Consider the following 21,168-nt stretch of genomic DNA (forward strand, 5'->3'; position numbering starts at 1 on the left):
TGAAATCAAATTACTTTCAAATGGCTTGCATCTGTAAATTAGAAAGGACTAGTAAATGTTTACAAACAATGGGGAGTGTTGGGTGATAAAATGTGTAGCACTACCCCCTTAGGAGTTGCAAAGAGATTTCGGGTCCTCCTACAGCCCTGCACAGCCAGGCAACATGCATCTTCACAAAGGCCTGCAGAGTTAGAGATCAGTCCTTGAGCTGTTTTTGTTATTTTAATTATGGGATTTGAACTGGAACAGGGTTAGGAGTGTACAGGATGTCCAAGGAAACTGATGAACTGAGGTCAACTTCCTGGAACTATTTACAAGCCTCCATGGTGTCTACCTAAGTGGGCTCGAGCTTACAGGGGCATTGGCCAGGTAAGGTATATACAAAGTGGTATCAAAAAGTTTCAAGACTAGTTTTATAACACGCCAACAGATGGCAGCACAAGGCTGCACACACAGTCACAGGGAGCACTGACCTTCATAAGTCAGTGTGCCAAAAGACATCATCCTTTGTACATTCGGGAACTGTGCAACTGGTGCTATTCTGACCATGTGTGTTATCACATCTATTTCATCATGGACAGCAAATTAGAACAAAGAGCAAACGTGAAACTTAGCAAATCTGCCACAGAGAAGTTTGACATGATTTGGCAAGTTTACGGCAATGCTGCAATGAGTCGTTCGAGGTGTTTTGAGTGGCGCGCTTCAAGAGCGGAAGACCATTACTGGAAGATGAGGACAGATCAGGAAGACCTTCAACGGGCTCAACCCCTGAAAATGTCAAAACCATTCGGCAGCTTGTGCATGATGATTGTTGGTGAACAATCCACAGCATTGCTGACATTGTCGGTGTGTCATATGGAACAGTCCAGACAATACTCACATGTGATTTGAACATGCGCCATGTTGCTGCCAGGTTTATCTCCAGGCTGCAATGATCTCACTTCCGCACCCATCCTACTCGCCAGATTTGGCTCCTGCAGACTTTGCCCTCGTCCCAAAGATGAAGATCCAGCTCAAAGGTCAATGTTTTGACAATACTGCAGATAGCAGAAGGTTCTTGACACTCTTTGAACAGAAGACTTCCAGGACAAATTCCAGAAGTGTCAGGAACTCGGAGAGTGCTGTATTGCTGTGCCAGGGGACTATTTTGAAGGTAATAGTGAGTAAATGTAGATAAAAAAAGCTCTTGTAAACAGAGCTAGTCTCGAAACTTTCTGATACCACCTTGTACTGTACTGGACCAATGTAACTATGCATAAAATATTCATACCTGGAATTCTTATTTAAATCTTCTTACATAAGCTGTATCTGTTTATCTGCAGGTTACTCTCCTTTACAGCCCTCTAAAGTATGCAGAGCAGATGGCATTTCTCAGATACCAGTAAGCAGGGGGTGGGGGATCTAATGTCACACACTGCACAGCAAAGAACCGAGAGCTGACTGTAATCTGAGACTTGAGTGGAGAGAACAGGCCCCCCCCTGCATAGTCTCACTGGGAGACATGCACATTTGAAGATGTCAATCACCTGCTTTATGCTCGGGTCTGGAAACACTGTCAGAAGTGACTGATGCAGATAGCAGAGGGAGGAGAGAGCAGACAGAATCCACATTAAGTGGACTGAAGCAAGTACACACTATATGAGGATATGTTTTGTTCATTTTTTTTATTTTAAAGGTTTACAACCACTTTAAAATAATCTTTTAAAGAGATCTTACACTTACTTTGTGTATCCGCAGCACTTCATGCTACTAGTTCTCCCATTATTGATCATGATGCCTTTTCTTGGTATTCCAGATGTTCCTGGTCGTTGAAGCCTTGACTGTAGTCTCTTGCTCTGGTTTTTTGTTTGTTTCTGTTGTAAGCAACGCAGCCCCCTCCACTCAGGCCTGCTGTCCTCCATTTGATATGACTCTTTGCTTTAAAGAATACACTTATAATGTCATAACCTAATCACACACACACACACAGACACCATAAAATACCTGATGAACTTTTTTGGGCTTAATTAATAAAACAGGACAAATATCCAGAGAGCGGTGCAAATTGCACTAGCCCATAGCAACCAATCAAATTTCACATTTCTTCAGAACAGTTAAGGGAGAGGTTTGCTGATTCAAGGCTGTAGGAAATTGTATTTTAATGTTGCATTTATTCATGCATATCTAAACCAGAAAACAAAAAATAATATACAGGGTATTGCTGTTTGCTAATCCTTAGATGTCATGGCTATTCTAGTTTTCTAGACTAGTTTCTGGCTTTTTTTCTTTACTTTTACTTGGTTAGCCAGTAAGTCTGTATTTATCCCTTTCAATAACAGACCAAGCTGTCCAGCAAAAGTGGTAGTTTCTTTCTTTTTAGGGGCCCCCAAGTGAGTTATGCCATATTGTGCTAGTACGCAGAGCGTATTAAAAAACCATGGCAGTCTTACTTAACAAATGGTGCCCTCCAGCTCTGGGGTGTAGTTGATTTGGTGGGCCCCCAGTGTTTCCATCTTTGCCTGGTCTTCTTTCCGTGTTCTGTGTCTACGGCCATTTCAAAGGCCAGGATGCGGTGAAGTTACTCCCGCGCATACGCACAGGACAGATCTGCGGCCATAAATGTTTGCTGAGCTGCGCATGCATGGCTCAGTGTACATGGCAGCTGACAGGCAGGAGGAAGCATTAATGGCAGAAGGGGCCAAGAGGGTCTCTTCTGTCATTCCCTGCCTGTGAGTGGTTTTTAAAAAATTAAGTTTACTACTACTTTAAAAAGTGTTAGATGGAGATTGACTTTAATTTGTTAATAAAGTCCATCTAAAAATCTGCTAGTACATCTAAGACTACTCTCTCCCCAGATTAACAATACTGCTGTTCAAGGGTGGCTTTGTTGCTCCTCCATTGGAGTGGAGACACCTTAATATAGCAGATGGTAAAAACAAAGGTAAAAAAAAGCATAAAAAAGGTAAAATTGCTGAAAAGATTTAAGGAATGGAAAGTTGCAATATACACTGCAATATATAAAATGTTTGTTTTTGTGTTTAATACCTCTATAAGTAAACGCTAAATAGCATAAAAGCCAAAAGCTCTTTGGGCTTACTTGATGAGGAAGTATAAAATGCAATGTTTTGCAACTCGAGCCAGTTATTTCAGTTTAGTATAATCAGATCAGTTAAGAGATTAAATCTTTGTGTGGGTTATTGCTCTTTGCAGATCATCATTTCATTTTACATGACCTTATTAAATATTATATTTTTTGTCTGTAAATATAACTAGCAAGCATTAGTGAAAGTGTGCCTTTGAAACACTGGTTTGGAAGAAGAGTCTTGGCAGGTCCAGTTGTTTGTAATAGGCATGGGCACCATTCTTAGAGAGATCTGCCTATTTATAGGTCTGGGCTGCCACAGGTCAAAATTATTTGACTATGCTAAAGCTGGCCATACAAATTTAGATTTTCATTTGAGAGTTTTTGTTTCAAGAATATTTGTTTGATTTTCTAATTGTTAGTGGGGTCAAATCGATGTTTTTTTTCAACAGCAGTGATGGGAAAATTTGATGGGGCAGGAAGGAAAACTTTGCTCAAACTAATTTTCAGCTAGTGTATGTGGTTATTGTTCAGAAATTACATTCATTTTAAAATCGAATGTTAAAAGCAAAAGAAGATTTTCAAATGACATTCGTCCAGTCATCGAATGTGCAAAGAATTTTCATATGACTTTTCTTACAAATACCTACACGTGCATGGCCAGCTTTAAGCCCCATATACACATGAGAATATTAGACAAATGATCATCCTTTTTTTTTTGCATGCTAGACTCATATCAAACGTGAAGAAAATTTGGAAGTGGTGTAATGTATTTGTATTATATTTTCGGACAAAAACTGTACTGATTAAACGAATATCGTACGATCCGGTATCATACAAGAACATTTTTCGTGCTTGTCTTTTCAAATAATTTCATATCAAACGTGAAGAAAATTTGGAAGTGGTGTAATGTATTTGTATTATATTTTCGGACAAAAACTGTACTGATTAAACGAATATCGTACGATCTGGTATCATACAAGAACATTTTTCGTGCTTGTCTTTTCAAATAATTTCAGACTAAAGATGTATACTAATGATCAGATTATCGTGCGGTCACTCTAAAAGCAGTATTTTTCATATGATTTTGTGATCGGGTATACTACGTTTTAGTGTCATTTGCTTTTTAGATTACTGATCATTCTATAATTATATTTATTGCAGCTTTCTGGATTGAATAAAAACAAAACATCTTCAAATTTCAGAAGTACTCCAGTATGTGACATTTTACTTTTGATAGTTTTGTTTATGCATTTATAAATAAAAAGATCCCTCTGATGAAGGCTTAACATAAAAACTTTGCAGACTGGTGTCTTCCACAAACAGTTTAAGGAACACTGACCTAAATCACCAATTACAAGTACACAAACCAGCTGTTCAAATAAACAGGCAACTATATATATCACATGTAGCACAGGAGCTTATATGGAGGGGGATTTCCTACGCAGTCACTTGCCACATGAAGGTATGGATCTGCAGATCATTATTTATTTCAGGTACTTATATAGCACCATCAATTTACGCAGCGTTTTATATATACAGTTGTGTTCAAAATAATAGCAGTCAGACATCGCTAGCCTGATCAATCACTGTTTTTGATAGAAATGATATTTCTACATGGCAAATAATTTACTAGCAGGTGTAGTAAAGTAATAGAAATCCAACAGACCCAACAGTCACGACATGCATGCTGCTGATTCTGTGTAATTGAATCACTAATTGGAAGGGGCATGTTCAAAATAATAGCAGTGTGGAGTTCTGTTAGTGAGGTCATTCATTCTTTGAAAAACAGGTGGCAATTATTGCCCTTCTTTAAGGAAGGAAGGCAGCAAAATGTTGTACATGCTGGTTACATGGGTCGTTCCAGATCAGGGGTGGTCTGACCATTTGGAAACTCGGGCATTGCCCGAGGGCCCAGGGTCAGTAAGGGGCCCCATGAGATGCCCCTGGTACCTTTTTCATAGGCTTTTTTGAGTTTGGGCAAGGACACAGGGGCCACATGATCCCCTATTGCCCGGGGGCCCCATGAGTTGTCAGTCTGCCCCTGTTCCAGACATTGTTCAGAAGAACAGCGTACCTTGATTAACAAGTTGATTGGAGAGGGGAAAACATATAAAGAAGTGCAAAACCTGAAAAACGTGGAAGAAAGCTAAAAACTACCATTGGAATGGATAGAAGAATAGCCAAAATGGCAAGGACTCAGCCAACAATCAGCTCCAGGAAGATCAAATAAGGTCTAAAGTTACCTGTGAGTACTGTTACAATTAGAAGACGCCTATGTGAAGCCAAGCTATCTGCAAGAATCCCCCGCAAAGTCCCACTGTTGAAAAAAAGATGTGCTGAAGAGATTACAATTTGCCAAAGAGCACATTGATGTGGTCTAAAGAGAAATGGCGCAACATTTTGTGGACTGATGAAAGTAAGATTGTTCTTTTTGGGTCTAGTGGCCGGAGACAGTTTGTCAGACGACCCCCAAACACTGAATTCAAGCCACAGTACACTGTGAAGACAGTGAAGCATGGTTGCGCAAGCATCATGATATGGGGATGTTTCTCATACTACGGTGTTTGGCCTATTTATCGCATACCAGGGATCATGGATCAGTTTGAATACATCAGAATACTTGAAGAGGTCATGCTGCCTTATGCTGAAGAGGAAATGCCCTTGAAATGGGTGTTCCAACAAGACACCGACCCCAAACACACCAGTAAACGTGCAACATCTTGGTTCCAGACCAACAAGACGTTTCGAAGTGGCCAGCCCGATCCCCGGATCTTAATCCAATAGAAAACTTGTGGGGTGACATAAAAAATGCAGTTTCTGAGGCAAAACCACGAAATAGAGAAGAACTGTGGAATGTAGTCCAATCATCCTGGGCTGGAATACCTGTTCACAGGTGCCAGAAGTTGGTTGACTCCATGCAACACAGATGTACAGCAGTTCTCAGAAACAGTGCTTATACAACTAAATATTAATTAAGTGATTCAAAGGAAAACAAAATCTTCAAACGTTTTTCAGTTTATATAGTGAATGTTTGAGTTTGTAAAGAAAAATACAAACACTGCTATTTTTTTGAACAGTCTAATATTCATTTTTCTTCATTTTTTTTAGAGGAACAACACAAATTTGATATATTTTTCTTCATGTTTCGATTTGGAATAGAATGTGTAGTGTTCCCGATGCGTTTGTTTGTGTGTATGGAAATAAAAGCTATTAGAAGGATTTTGAGCTTTATTCACTTTTCTCAACACACTGCTATTATTTTGAACACAACTGTATATTGTACATTCACATCAGTCCCCAACCCTCAAGAGGTGTAAAATCTAAGGTCCCTAACTTACATGCATACATACACATACTAGGGCCAATTTAGACAGGATCCAATTCACCTACCAGCATGTCTTTGGAGTGTGAGAGGAAACTGGAATACCCAGAGGAAGCCCACACAGGCACAGGGAGAACATGCAAACTCCGGGCAGGTGGTTCCTTGGCTGAGATTTGAATCAGTGACCCTAGTACTGTTGGGCAGAAGTGCTAACCATTTAGCCACTGTGCTGCCATCGTAGATGATGGATTTAAAATAAGAGCTATCAAGCTATTTTTGTGTTTTTAATGTGCAGATGTTTGACTAGTTGGCTAAGAGTAATTATTAATTAATTTTGTTATTGCTTACCTGTAAACACATGGGGACAAATCATTTTTTTTCCATTTCTCCACCATGCCACTGCTATCGCCAGTAAAAAGTAGAAGAAATTTCTTTCCAGCTGAAAAATAGCGAAATAACACAGCAGCTTTTGTTTAGTAAATTCTAAAACACTGTATGTACTTTGTAAGTTGACCTTGGGTGTTCTGAAAGGCACCCATAAATAAAATGTATTACTATTGTTATTATTATTATAGCAGCTAGTCAGATGAACCCTAAGGCTGGCCGTACATTATACAATTTTCTTGAGAATTTTGCTTTAGATTTACCAAAAACCATATAATATGAGGTCAAACCTAAACAACACTTTCAATAGTATCGAATTAGGCAGGCTCTTGCATTACATAGTTGAAGGTAAATCTAAAGGAAATTGTGCAGAAATTGGACAGAAAATTGTATAGTGTATGGCCAGCCTTAGAGTCTTTGGTCTTATGCACACTGAGCATTTGCCTAACTCCTCTAATCAACTTTTCTCCTGGCAGGAGCATTTTAGGTGTTCATTAATTCCAATGGCCACAATATTAATTTATTTTGGCCATTGTAATGACTAGATGCTCATGCACTAAACACGCCTGGCATTTAGGCGTGTTTACAGGCATTTAGGCAAGTTAAGCATTTTTTCTGCTCAAACTCTCCTCTGCTGCATAAGTTCTATTTTTATTTCAGCCTGTAAATGCTCCTGTTTTAATACACCTGTAAATGCCTATGAGTGCATGGCCACATAGGCTAACATACAGGGATGTTTAGAAGCTGAAATTAAAGCTTCAAACTCCTGTAAAAGTGGCAGTTTTTTTATGTCCTGTGTGCATAAGGACTTTGAATGGAACTGGTAACTTGGTACTGAGGCTCAAATGCTTAATTTATTTTGGCCATTGGAATAAATAAATGCTCAAGTGTAAAACGCGGCTAGCATTTAGGCGTGTTTATAGGCATTTAGGCGTGTCAGCTGGTTTTTCTGCTCAAACTCTCCTGCATATGTAATTTTTTTTTTCAGCCTGTAAAAATCGCTCCTGTTCTAAAATTCCTGTAAATGCCTATGTATGCATGGCCAAATAGGCTAAAATACAGGGGTGTTTAGAGATTGAAAAAAAAGCTTCAAATGTCTGTAAGGCTACGTTCACACTAGCCTTGTGTGCAGGCGGCAGAGAGGCGTTTGGGAAGCGTTTTTACCGCTTCCCAAACGCCTCTGCCAACTCTGCACATTACAGCACATGGTGCTGTTCTAACAGGAGCGTTTGCGTCCCGTCGCATTGCAGCGCGGCAAAACGGACGCCTCTGGTCGAGTCAGGAGGCTTTGAAGCCTCCTATTCTCGTCTATGGTGCCGCTCCGCAAACGCCCAGCCGGCGTTTGCGGTGCGGTTGCGACGCGGTTGCGGGGCGTTTGCGGAGCGGTAACACCACTCAAATGCATTATAGGCGTTTGTGGGGTGTTATTAATGCTCGGCAAATGCCTAGCAACCGCCGCTAAACCGCGCATGCGGCGTTTGCGGAGCGTTTGCCGAGCGTTAAAAACGCTCCGCAAACACCGGACCAACGCTTGCCAAACGCTATAGGGGCGTTTGGCAAGCGTTGGCAAAACAGCCTAGTGTCAACGAGCCCTAAAAGTGGCATTTTTTGGCGTTTTTTTTTTATGTCCGGTGTGCATGAGGCCTTTGAATGTAACTGGTAACGTGGCCCAAATGCCTATGCTAATAAAACAATGAACTGTAGTAAATCATTTGAACCAATGAGAAATAAATAAGTGAGGTGGTATTTCTATGGACTAGCGCAGGGGTCTGCAACTTTTAAGACATAAAGAGCCACTTGGACCCGTTTCCGAAGGGAAAAAAAAGACTGGGAGCCGCAAAACCATTGCAACATTTAAAACAAATCCGACACTGCATATATTGTTTCTTACCTTAATGCTATATACAGGATCGTGCAGTTAGCTTCATCCCCCATATAGTAATTCATCCCCCATAGTAATTCATCCCCCATATAGTAATTCATCCCCCCTATAGTAATTCATCCCCCATAGTAATTCATCCCCCCTATAGTAATTGATCCCCCATATAGTAATTCATCCCCCATATAGTAATTCATCCTCCATAGTAATTCATCCCCCCTATAGTAATTCATCCCCCCTATAGTAATTCATCCCCCATAGTAATTCATCCCCCATATAGTAATTCATCCCCCATATAGTAATTCATCCCCCCTATAGTAATTCATCCCCCATATAGTACTTCATCCCCCATAGTAATTCATCCCCCATATATTAATACATCCCCCATAGTAATTCATCCCCCATATAGTAATTCATCCCCCCTATAGTAATTCATCCCCCATATAGTACTTCATCCCCCATAGTAATTCATCCCCCATATAGTAATACATCCCCCATAGTAATTCATCCCCCATATAGTAATTCATCCCCCATAGTAATTCATCCCCCCTATAGTAATTCATCCCCCCTATAGTAATTCATCCTCCATAGTAATTCATCCCCCATAGTAATTCATCCCCCATATAGTAATTCATCCCCCATATAGTAATTCATCCTCCATAGTAATTCATCCCCCATATAGTAATTCATCCCCCATAGTAATTCATCCCCCATATAGTAATACATCCCCCATATAGTAATTCATCCCCCATATAGTAATTCATCCCCCATATAGTAATTCATCCTCCATAGTAATTCATCCCCCATATAGTAATTCATCCTCCATAGTAATTCACCCCCCATATAGTAATTCATCCTCCATATAGTAATTCATCCTCCATAGTAATTCATCCCCCATATAGTAATTCATCCTCCATAGTAATTCATCCCCCATAGTAATTCATCCCCCATATAGTAATTCATCCTCCATAGTAATTCATCCCCCATAGTAATTAATCCTCCATATAATAATTCATCCCCCATAGTAATTCATCCCCCCTATAGTAATTAATTCCCCATATTGTCTCAATTCACTTACCTTTGCTCCGCGCGTTCCTCTCGCTGTGTTCCCGTGCTGTGTTCCGGTCTTCAGGGCGGACTGTGAGAGGAGTTCGTCACGCTGCTCCGCCTACATCCTGGCTGCCCCGCCTACATCCTGACAGCTAATGTTCCACGCTCCGCGGGCCGGATTAAAAGAGTCCTGACTTTTGAGGCGGCCGCCTGAGAGGAGGGAGGGGAGCGGGCGCCCGGCACACAGAAGAGCCGCATGTGGCTTGCGATCCGCGGCTTGCCGACCACTGAAACCCTATTGCCTGTCACCTGGTGGGCAGTGTGCTCCGGAGCCGCAGCAAAGATGAAAAAGAGCCGCATGCGGCTCTGGAGCCGCGGGTTGCCGACACCCGGACTAGCGGATGTAAACGGATGATCATCTGTTTACATCCATTAATGTCCGCATCTGTTAACATCCGTTTTTTTGAATGGAAGAAAACCCTATTTTTCTTCCGTTACAAAAAATGGAACAGACCTTTTTCTATATGGTCACACATAACACTTTTTACGTTGTTTTCATGTTTAACCAAAGATTTGTATGGATGACCCATCGGCTTTCGTATGCTGATCAAAACTGTAAATTGTTTTGCATCCTTAACTTTTGTATGTTGTAACCGCTTCTTTCGTTTGCTTATGTAAATCAGTGCATTTACCTCGTTTCATGTTTTATTGAGGAACGTCATGTCTGTTTGCTCTGTACTGTAATTTCTAACTCTGGATTTGTTTGTTGATGGAATGATACTATCAATAAACACCGTTGTAATAGAAAAAAGAAACGGAACAGATGAAAAAACGGATGTATGGTCTGTTTTTCCATTTGTAAAGTATGTAAAAAACGGATGTAAACAGATGAAAAATGGATGTAAACTAATTAAAAATTGATGTAAACTGATGAAAAACTGATGTGAACTGATCCTTTTTTTTCTTGGAAAAAACGTGACTGAACTTATGAAAAAAATGGAAAACCCATGTGAAAGGACCCAAGGCACCTTTCTCACTGATGGGCCGATCGGGTCCGTCTGTGGCCTCTTTCAGATGGATGTTCGTATCGGGTCCACCTGCCCATTTTTCAAGCGGACCCGATTGGAACATCTAGTCTCCTCTATGGAGCAGCGGGTGTAAATGGACACGTGTCTGTTTACACCTGCAGATATCCAATCTGATCCACAAAAAAGGGACGATGGGGATCCAATTCCCCTTCCGTTCATTGGATTGGGTCATATGGAAATGGATAGGTGGTCCATTTTCATCCGACCGCCCACTGAGGAGAGCGAGCAGCTCTGTGTTTGCTCTACAGCAGCAAGGCAAACACAGAACTGTCATCCACTTGCTCAGTGGGGATCAGCATAGATCCCCCACTGAGCAATCGGATCCGCTAAATGGGTCCGCGCCGTGTGAAAGGACCCTATCAGTTTTTCAGGCGGAACCGGTCAGACCATCCATAGACCTTATGGACCGGCTGGTGTCAGCGGCAGTGTCATCTGTGGCATCTGTTCCGATCCTGTATGCCAAAAACAGACGGATGGGGATCCGTTCCCCACCCATCTGGTGGATTAGGTCGGATGGCAGTCGTATGGAAACAGACAGGCAGTCTGTTTCCATCTAACTGCCCCATAGAAGACAGCGGGCAGTGTCTGTGTCTGTTCTGCAGCAGCGGAGCAGACACAGACCTGTCATCTGCCTGGGATCAGCGGTGAGATGCGCTGACGGTTCCATCCCATCTGAAAGGGGCCTAATGTATATTGTAGCTTACTGCACAACAGTATTAACTGCAGTGTTTGTCATGCTTGTTTCCAAATAAGATGCACTATAAGTCACTATGATTCACTTTAAGAATACAGGTATGGATAGGATTTAATAACCAGAGCTCCTGGTACAAATGAATGGATGTCTGACATAAACACAGGTTCATTTTGATTCATACTTCAAGTATAAATAAAGGTACATTTTTTTCTCTAGTTTAGGAAAAAGTGGAAAGAGATTAAAACACGTCAGATTTGTATTGCTGTCTGTGTCACCTGTTAGGGAGATCCACCCTCTCTATTTGTCCTGTTTATCATTATCATTGAAAGTAAAAGAAAATCCCAACTTCTGGGTTTTCCCCAGAAAGTAATAGAGGGGAACTCTTGCAATGCAGATACTAGTTCTGGTGACCTGGGGGTCCCCAATAGATTTCATTAATTTGCAGGGATTTCCTCTTACTTCCTCTTTTGGCTATGGGACAAGAAGTGAAGGGAAATCTTCACATTGGGACAAATGTGAGGGTAAAAATAAACCTGACAGGGGTTATAACCCTCCCTTACTCTATCAAAAATGAAAAAAAAAAAAAGTTTTGCTTATAGTTCTACTTTCAGTAAACCAGGCCTTATGGCTCGATAGCTTATCCAAGTTATCCATGCTGACTGGCTAATAATGTAATGTATTGGAAATCAAATGCTACTTACTATATGACAGACATTCCAGAGGATTTTTGCTATGCAATACAGCAACGCAGCCTATCTTGTGATATTTCCACACTATGACTTGATTATTCTTAGTGGATCCTAAAGAAAAGTAGAATATATTTACTTTTGCCATATTTATTAGTTTTTTCATAGGACTATGATCTAACAACATTCCATGTTCAGCTGTCAGAATGTGTCCATATAATGTATTGGTGACAGTGACACAACATATTTGTTTATTAGTGTGACGAAGGATACAGTGGGATTGATTTACTAAAGAAATAGAGACTGTTCAGTTAGAAAAGTTAACGTTCACATATCTTAAAGTAGAATTTAACAAAAATAAGCTGACCGGTAGGATTTTTATGACAGAAGAGACCATGTTAGCCTCTTCTGTCTAAACCGCTTCTCTCTATCTGTCAGCGCTAATGTACACTGAGAAGTGCATACGGCACCACTCTGTGCCATGATGATGACGTTCGCATGCCCAGGAGTAATGTCATTACGACCCGACCAATCAAGCAACAAAAGAGTCCAAACCCAGGAGGAAGACTAGATGAAGATGGAAGTGGCCGTGACAGCCAAGAGCGATGACACCACAGCACTAGAGAGGATCACTTGGCAGGTAAGTCAGCCATAATTATGGCATGAAGCCGGGAGCTATTTTTAATTTTTTTTTCTTAATAATTAAGGTTTAATTATGTTTCAATAAACAAGCTGTGTTTACTTTGGATACCTTTACATATACATGGGACATTTAAAACAAAAAAAAAACATTTTTACTTGCTCACAATTGGAAGGTTGTGCTAAACAGAGCTTCACCCTATTTATGCATGGATACAGTCACTTTGCTATTCCTTTAATAGATCAATCCCATTGTGTTTTTATTTCCTTGCCACTTGGATTATTTTATAAAGAAAACTACTGTATATGCAGTTTGTATCAGTAGTGGTTTTGTGAGCAGACATTTTATTTTGACTTTCACATTATTTTGTATTTATTGCCTGCTATTTTATTAATTTATGTGTTTATGTATTTATTTATTTATGTTTATTCAATACATTTTTTAAAACAGTAATACATAATGATAAGATTAGCAGATACTGATATGCAGCCATGGGCTCTGGACTTTGTTTATATCTCAGCCAAGACATCTTCTGTGCGTCAACAGTGTTGTGCAAAAGCTTCCCATAGATGTCTATGCAACCATCTGCTGAGCATCTCCAGCTCTATGGCCCTATAGAAGTCTATGGGGAATTACTTTGCAGGCTTAAAGAATAAGTTCACCTTTCATTATATGTTACATGTTACACCCATATTCAAGGTGTAACATGGTACGAACTGACCGGACCCCGCTCCTCCCCGCTCCTTGTTGTGATAGCTAGCAGGGGATCTTCTCCCTCCCCGCTAGCTGTCACAATTTTAAAAAAACGTGGCTGTGCAGGGTTCCGCCCACCCGGCCATGTCATGCGATTTGAGCCCATTTAAAATGAATGGGCTCAAATAGCACTGCACTGAATAGCTTGTGAATTGTACAGAAATGCAGTGTGCATTCCTGTGCAATTAATGGTGTGAAGGCTTAGGACTTTTTGTAACATAAAGGTGGCTACAGGAATGCAACTGTATGGCTTAATAACACTCAGATTGCTGCCGCCCACATTCCTGTCCTTTGCTGCTGTGATGTTGAGGGATGCTCTGGGAGGGGGGGTTTGAACCCCTCTAACCCCCCCTTATCTGCGCCCCTGCACTGGGGAGCTGTACTAGAGGTTCCTTGTTTGTAAAAGTAATCTTAACTACTTGCCAACCGCAGATAGCCGAATGACAGGTACACTGCGGCCAGCCAGTTTTGGGAGGGCGTCATATGACGTCCTCCCAGAACGCGCTCTCCTGCGCACCCACGGGGGCGTGCACCTGGCGATCTCCATGATCGCTGTGTCCTATGGACACAGCTGATCACGTGATGTGGTAAAAGGCAAATCACAGCGGCATTTTACCATGTGATCAGCCATGTCCAATGACACGCTGATCACCGGGAAATGCAATTGCCGGTTCTCGGCTGCACTTTCCTCACACTGTCAGAGCGTAAGGAAAGTACTGCCGAGAACCGGCAGTTGTCAGAGCAGGGATCGGCACCGATCATCAGGGCACTGATGATCAGTGCCGAGCAGTGTCACCCACCAGATCCACCCACCTGTGCCCAGCAGTGCGCCCACCTGTGCCCAGCAGTGCACCCTCCTGTGCCCAGCAGTGCACCAACCTGTGCCACCCAGCAGTGCCAAACACCTGTGCCCAGAAGTGCCACCTACCAGTGCCCAGCAGTGCCACCCACTTGTGTCCTCCCACCTGTGCCCACCAGTGCCACCAACCTGTGCCCACCTGTGCCACCCATCAGTGCAGCCCAGCAGTGCTGCCAGTCAGTGCCACCAGTCAGTGCCACCATTCAGTGCCCAGCGGTTGTGCCAGTCAGTGCCCAGCAGTTGTGCCAGTCAATGCCTAGCAGTGCCGCCAGTCAGTGCCCAGCAGTGATGCCAGTCAGTGCCACCTATCAGTGCTGTCTATCAGTGCCACCTATCCGTGACACCTCATTAGTGCTGCCTATCAGTGCCGCCTATCCATGACACCTCATTAGTGCTGCCTATCAGTGCTGCCTATCAGTGCCCTTCAGTGCGGCCTATCAGTGCCGCCTATTAGTGTCCATCAGTGCTGCGTCATCAACGCACATCAATGAAGGAGAAAAATTAGCTGTTTGAAAAATTTTATAATAGAAACGAAACTTTTTTTTTTCAAATTTTTTGCACTTTTTTTGTGTATAGCGCAAAAAGTAAAGTGCCCAGCAGCGATTAAATACCACCAAAAGAAAGCTCTATTTGTGAGAAAAAAATGATAAAAATGTCATATGGGTATAAACTTGCATGACCGCGCAATAATCAAAGTGCGACTTTGAAAATTGGCCTGGTAAAGAAGGGGGTAAAAGTGCCCGGTAGGCAAGTGGTTAAAGGTAAATTATTTGAAGTGACTCACCAATCACATGACTTGTCTCAGGTAGACATACTAGTTGCTTTATTTGTGGGCTGTTTTCTTGACTTTGAAAAGTATCCACAAATTCAGATATCTGAAGAGAAAACAAATATAAGTAATAGAAGTGTTTTGAGAGGGTCAATCATTTTGTTTGGTTCTGTTGTAATGATTTGCTGTCAAGCTCTATAGTTGAATAAGCAAGCAGGACAAACTCCATTAGGCTGTATTTGGTAAAGCAAAGTAGTTAGCAATGATGATTTATGTGCAAAACTGCATCAACACTTAGGAATTTTAGTTGACTGAAGACAGATCAGTAAAAGATACTGTATATTCTGATTAGTTGCTATGGATTACTTTAATTTACACTTTTCTTTTTTCTTTATTGAATAAATGCAAAAAAATCCCTGAGAGCAATGGCTTTCCAAGACCAGAGCTGTGACATGAAGTAGCTTCAAGAACAAGACGCCTCCAAATTGTTTTGTAAGGCATGAAAAGCAGCTAATCAATAGGGGGTTGAGTTGCACCATCCTGGCTGATTAGTTAGGGCACATAAGGAGGGGTTTCCCACTTGTTGATTTGTACAGTATAAAAATCAGTCATATAACCTAGCTTTTTAAATGGTTATCAGATGCATTGTTTTGTTGTTTATACAAATTAAAACACATCATTTATTGTGAACCTAGACCTACGTTTTTGCTAACAAAAGTGAAGACAAGATCACTTACTATGTCCCCAGATCGTGGGTCCAGAACAAGTGGTTGACTGTTCCCACTGGTAATCCACACTGCCTTCACCGATGCCACATAGCACATGCCAGTGATTTCACCTGTAAACTGGCGAAGCCTCTGGACTAGCTGACCATCTTGTGACCAAACCCCAACTGTACAATCGAAAGAGCCTGTCAAAAACCTGTTAAAAATGCTTGGTGTTATGGATTAAGGGCAATTGCATAAATTACATTTATTATAACTATGGATTTTGAATATTTCATAGCACAGCTGTGAGGTTTTTATTGCTTGAGGCCATCATACATGGCATTTAAAGTATATGCATGTACCTTGTACAGTCCCGGTCACGAATGAGTAGGAGGTGAGTAATTCCTGCATCATGAGCACGGAAATTGCAATGTACAGCTTTAAGACAAATCTTTTCTGGGGTCTGATATGTGTCCCATATCAAAAACTTTCTGTCATATCTAAAAAAAAAGAAATACTTTAATCTGAAAAAGTTAAGTAAGTAGACAATGTCATATTTTTACATATTCTTAATATATTATTATTATTACTACGAGTTTATATAGCGCCAAAGGGTTTGCTCAGCGCTGTACAATATATGCTACATGAATTAAACATGTGGCATGTAAAAGTTTCTCTTGTTAATAAGACATATGATAATTGGTTGTCCTACAAATGTCTCAGTAGGCAGTAGGCCACCTCCTGGACTGTTTATATGGAATATTTTATAAACTTGCATGCTTAAGGAGCTTTGCATGTGTTTGAATTTCTGTCCAGTTCCCCACTGTGTCTTGTTGTGACTGAGCAGAGAAAACCTGATGCAGTGTTCACAGTCTATGTGCTGCTTGTACTATCTATGCTTTAAAGGTCGGTTCCCCTTAGGGTCGGTTCACACTATAGAAATGCAGTGCAGATGCGTTTTGGATGCGTTTCCGCATGCACATTTTTTATGCGTTCCAGTGAGTTTTTTATGCATTCCAGTTAATTTTTTCCCCTCTCATTTTCTTCAATTTATATAGGGACATGTGCATTCCAGTGCATTTTTGGTGCGTTCCAGTGCGTTTTTGATGCATTTTACCACGTTCCAGTACAGTTCTGTGCAGAAAAAATGCAGCATATTCTACTTTTTTTTTCTGCAACCGGAACGCACTGGAATTGCAAGCACTGATGTGAACTATGACGTTGACAACCATATAACCTACTTTCTGTGTGTTTTGGATGAAGAAAAAAGCAACTGAAATGCATGTAGTGTGAACTGGCCCTAAAGCTTTTTGTTTCACTTCTGGTTAGTTCCAGATGCGTTTTGGATGCGTTTCCGCATGCACACCTTTTATGCGTTCCAGTGAGTTTTTTATGCATTCCAGTTAATTTTTTCCCCTCTTATTTTCTTCAATTTATATAGGGACATGTCCATTCCAGTGCATTTTTGGTGCGTTCCAGTGCATTTTTGATGCATTTTACCACGTTCCAGTACAGTTCTGTGCAGAAATAATGCAGCATATTCTGTTTTTTTTCTGCAACCGGAACGCACTGGAATTGCAAGCACTGATGTGAACTATGACATTGACAACCATATAACCTACTTTCTGTGCGTTTTGGATGGAGAAAAAAAGCAACTGAAACGCATGTACTATGAACTGGCCCTAAAGCTTTTTGTTTCACTTCTGGTTAGTTCCAGCAAATTTCCAAAATTGCCAGCCAAACATAATATCTCTTGGGGACTCTGGTGGAGACTACTGTCCCTGAACTCCCAGTTTGTCCAAACTACCAGAGCTACTGCAATGTAGTTCCCTTCTCATTATTGTTTTTTGGTTTATGGTATTTTAGGTTGCAGACAAAGTAACAAGAATAGTGAGACTGTGCTTGAGGGTGCAGAGATACGAACTCCAGTGGGATGATCATACAACTAGAGCCCCTAGATCCATAACTGAAATACTAGTATAATTTTATTGTAAAACATGTCAAGTATAAGTCTGGCCAGATGGCTATAGAATAAATGATCATCATTGTTTAGCTGGGCTATACTGATTGATATCTATCAAATACCTATAAATATTATGGGAACATCTTCCAGGCAAAGGAATGTGATAACATTTAAACATATATTGCCATTTTGAAACCAACCTAAATTCTACAGGTGAAACTCGAAAAATTTGAATATCGTGCAAAAGTTCATTTATTTCAGTAATGCAACTTAAAAGGTGAAACTAATATATGAGATAGACTCATTACATGCACAGCAAGATAGTTCAAGCCGTGATTTGTCATCATTGTGATGATTATGGCTTACAGCTCATGAAAACCCCAAATCCACAATCTCAGAAAATTAGAATATTACATGCAATCAATAAAACAAGGATTGTACATAGAACAATATCGGACCTCTGAAAAGTATAAGCATGCATATGTACTCAGTACTTGGTTTGGGCCCCTTTTGCAGCAATTACTGCCTCAATGCAGCGTGGCATGGAAGCTATCAAACTGTGGCACTGCTGAGGTGTTATGGAAGACCAGGATGCTTCAATAGCGGCCTTCAGCTCTTCTGCATTGTTCGGTCTCATGTCTCTCATCTTTCTCTTGGCAATGCCCCATAGATTCTCTATGGGGTTCAGGTCAGGCGAGTTTGCTGGCCAATCAAGCACAGTAATCCCACGGTCATTGAACCAGGTTTTGGTGCTTTTGGCAGTGTGGGCAGGTGCCAAGTCCTGCTGGAAAATGAAGTCAGCATCCCCATAAAGCTCGTCTGCGGAAGGAAGCATGAAGTCCAAAATCTCCTGGTAGACAGCTGCGTTGACCCTGGACTTAATGAAGCACAGTGGATCAACACCAGCAGATGACATGGCTCCCCAAATCAACTTCACACTGGACTTCAAGCATCTTGCAGTGTGTGCCTCTCCATTCTTCCTCCATACTCTGGGTCCTTGGTTTCCAAATGAGATGCAAAAATTGCTCTCATCAGAAAAGAGGACTTTGGACCACTGAGCAACAGACCAGGTCTTTTTCTTTAGCCCAGGTAAGACACTTCTGATGTTGTTTATTGTTCCGGAGCGGCTTGACAAGAGAAATACAACATTTGAAGCCCATGTACAGGATCCATCTGTATGTGGTGGCTCTTGATGCACTGACTCCAGCCTCAGTCCACTCCTTGTGAAAGTCCCCAACACTTTTGAATGGCCTTTTCCTGACAATCCTCTCCAGGCTGCAGTCATCCCTGCTGCTTGTGCACCTTTTTCTTCCACACTTTTCCCTTCCACATAACTTTCTATTAATGTGCTTTGATACAGCACTTTGGGAACATCCAACTTCTTTTGCAATTACCTTTTGAGGCTTTCCCTCCTTATGGAGGGTGTCAATGATGGTTTTTTGCACAACTGTCAGGTCAGCAGTCTTTCCCATGATTGTGATTCCTGTTGGGAATGCAACAGCATGTACTATAATGTACTATATACAGTATTCTGTGGTAATATCACTTGACCAGTAGATGGCACTGTACGCTAAAGGTTACTAGTTGTGTATGTGTAAAACTTGCTGCTTCTTCCTTTTCTCTATCATCTCTTCAGGAAGTAATGAGTCTGTAATATGTCTGCTGAAATGTGCTCTGTATGTTTGTAACTTAAGCCACACAAGTAAAGCCTGAATTCTGCTATCACTACCAGTGTCTTCTATAACACATAACCAACAGGTTATGGACCCAGCTCCAGACACTGGAAAAAGGAAAACTACAAGCAAGTAAGTGCTGCATTTACAATCCAATTCACTGAAAGATGGCAAGTGCTTCAGATATGAAGTTTACAATAGCAAAGCTCAACAACACCAACTACCAGCTATGGAAGTTTAAGCTTGAAATGCTGTTATCCAAAGATGACTTGTGGCAGGTACTAGATACACACAGACCCAATGACAACCCAGAAGAATGGGACAGAAAAAACAGGCAAGCAAAAGCAGTCATAAGCCTGTTAGTGGAGGACGATCAACTCATTCATATAAGGAAAGAAAGCACAGCTAAAGGTATGTGGACTGCACTACAAAGACTGCATGAACGTGCAAACCTAAACAGTAAACTATATCTACTGCGCAAACTGTATAAGATGAGGTTGGAAAAAGGGCAGGAAATGGGTGAACATGTAAATGCTATGCTAGAAATTGTGGACCAGCTGGGTGCAATAGGTGAAGAATTAAAAAGCAACCATGTTCTGTCAATACTTCTGTGCAGCCTTTCAGAATCATACAGTGCCCTTATAAATGCTCTAGAAACTAGACCGGAAACTGAACTGACGCTAGAATATGTTAAGGGAAAATGAATTGATGAATACAGCAGAAGAAAGGAAAATTTGCATAGTGAAGAGAACGAGAGACCAGAGGCAGCTCTGAAGGTGCATGAAGGCATAAGACAAAGCAAAGAAACCAGGGTATGTTTTTCGCTGCAAAAAGGCCGGTCACCTGAAAAAGAACTGTTCAATCTGGAAAGCTGAGCAGCAAAAGCGGGAGCTACCCACAAGAGAAAGAGCTAAAGCAGTCATGAAAGAAAATGAAAGTGCATCATGGAGTGGTACTTTTAAAGTGACTCAGAATAGTACCTCACATGGATGGTACATTGATTCAGGGGCAACAAGTCACATGACAAGCGACGAGACATTCTTCACAGAAATTGATTTTAGTGTGAAAGATGAAGTCTTCCTAGCAAATGGGAAAAGTATTACAGCAGAAGGTAATGGTCAGGGATTTCTGAACTGCAAAACGCCATCAGGGGGCAAGCAGAGCATCCTTGTAAAGAATGTTCTATATGTTCCAAGCCTCCTATCAGTTAAAACCCTTGCAAGCAATGGACTCACTGTCCAGTTCAGAGGTAATGAATGCACAATTCAAAATGGAAAGCAAATTTTAGCAAGAGGAAGATTAAATGAACATCTGTACAAACTCGTCACTGAAAGTGAGAAGGCCAATGCGGCAACTCATAGCCCACATGACAAGTGCATCCACCTGTGGCATAGAAGATTGGGGCATCGAAACCCAGAAGGACTTTGCAAAGAGAGGTCTATCAGAAGACATGAAAATATTGCCTTGCCACACACTCAGCAAGTGCGCGTGTTGCATCAAAGCAAAGGCCACCCGAACCCCTCTTCCACAGACCAGTCAGAGTAAAACCATTAAACCCATGGAACTGATACACAGTGATGTGTGCGGACCAATGAAAACCATCACACCTGGTGGGAACAGATATTTACTGACTTTCA

The 21,168-nt window shown here is 41.3% G+C and overlaps 1 protein-coding gene across 1 annotated transcript in view; it reads right to left on the reverse strand.

Moving 5' to 3' along the window:
* Positions 1 to 21,168, reverse strand: part of LOC149467828 (uncharacterized) — a 61,987-nt gene that overhangs the window by 19,784 nt on the left and 21,035 nt on the right. Inside the window, exons 5-10 of the mRNA XM_089671121.1 lie at positions 16,258 to 16,395; positions 15,926 to 16,109; positions 15,204 to 15,294; positions 12,183 to 12,281; positions 6,735 to 6,825; positions 1,723 to 1,917 (exon numbers count right to left, since the gene is read on the reverse strand). Coding sequence (XP_089527247.1) covers positions 1,723 to 1,917; positions 6,735 to 6,825; positions 12,183 to 12,281; positions 15,204 to 15,294; positions 15,926 to 16,109; positions 16,258 to 16,395 — 798 coding nt within the window. The remainder of the gene's footprint in view (positions 1 to 1,722; positions 1,918 to 6,734; positions 6,826 to 12,182; positions 12,282 to 15,203; positions 15,295 to 15,925; positions 16,110 to 16,257; positions 16,396 to 21,168) is intronic.

This window comes from Staurois parvus, unplaced genomic scaffold (genome assembly GCF_062004578.1).
Source record: "Staurois parvus isolate SC_StPar_1 unplaced genomic scaffold, SC_StPar_1.0 ptg000099l, whole genome shotgun sequence".
Classification (NCBI taxonomy): Eukaryota; Metazoa; Chordata; class Amphibia; order Anura; family Ranidae; genus Staurois; species Staurois parvus.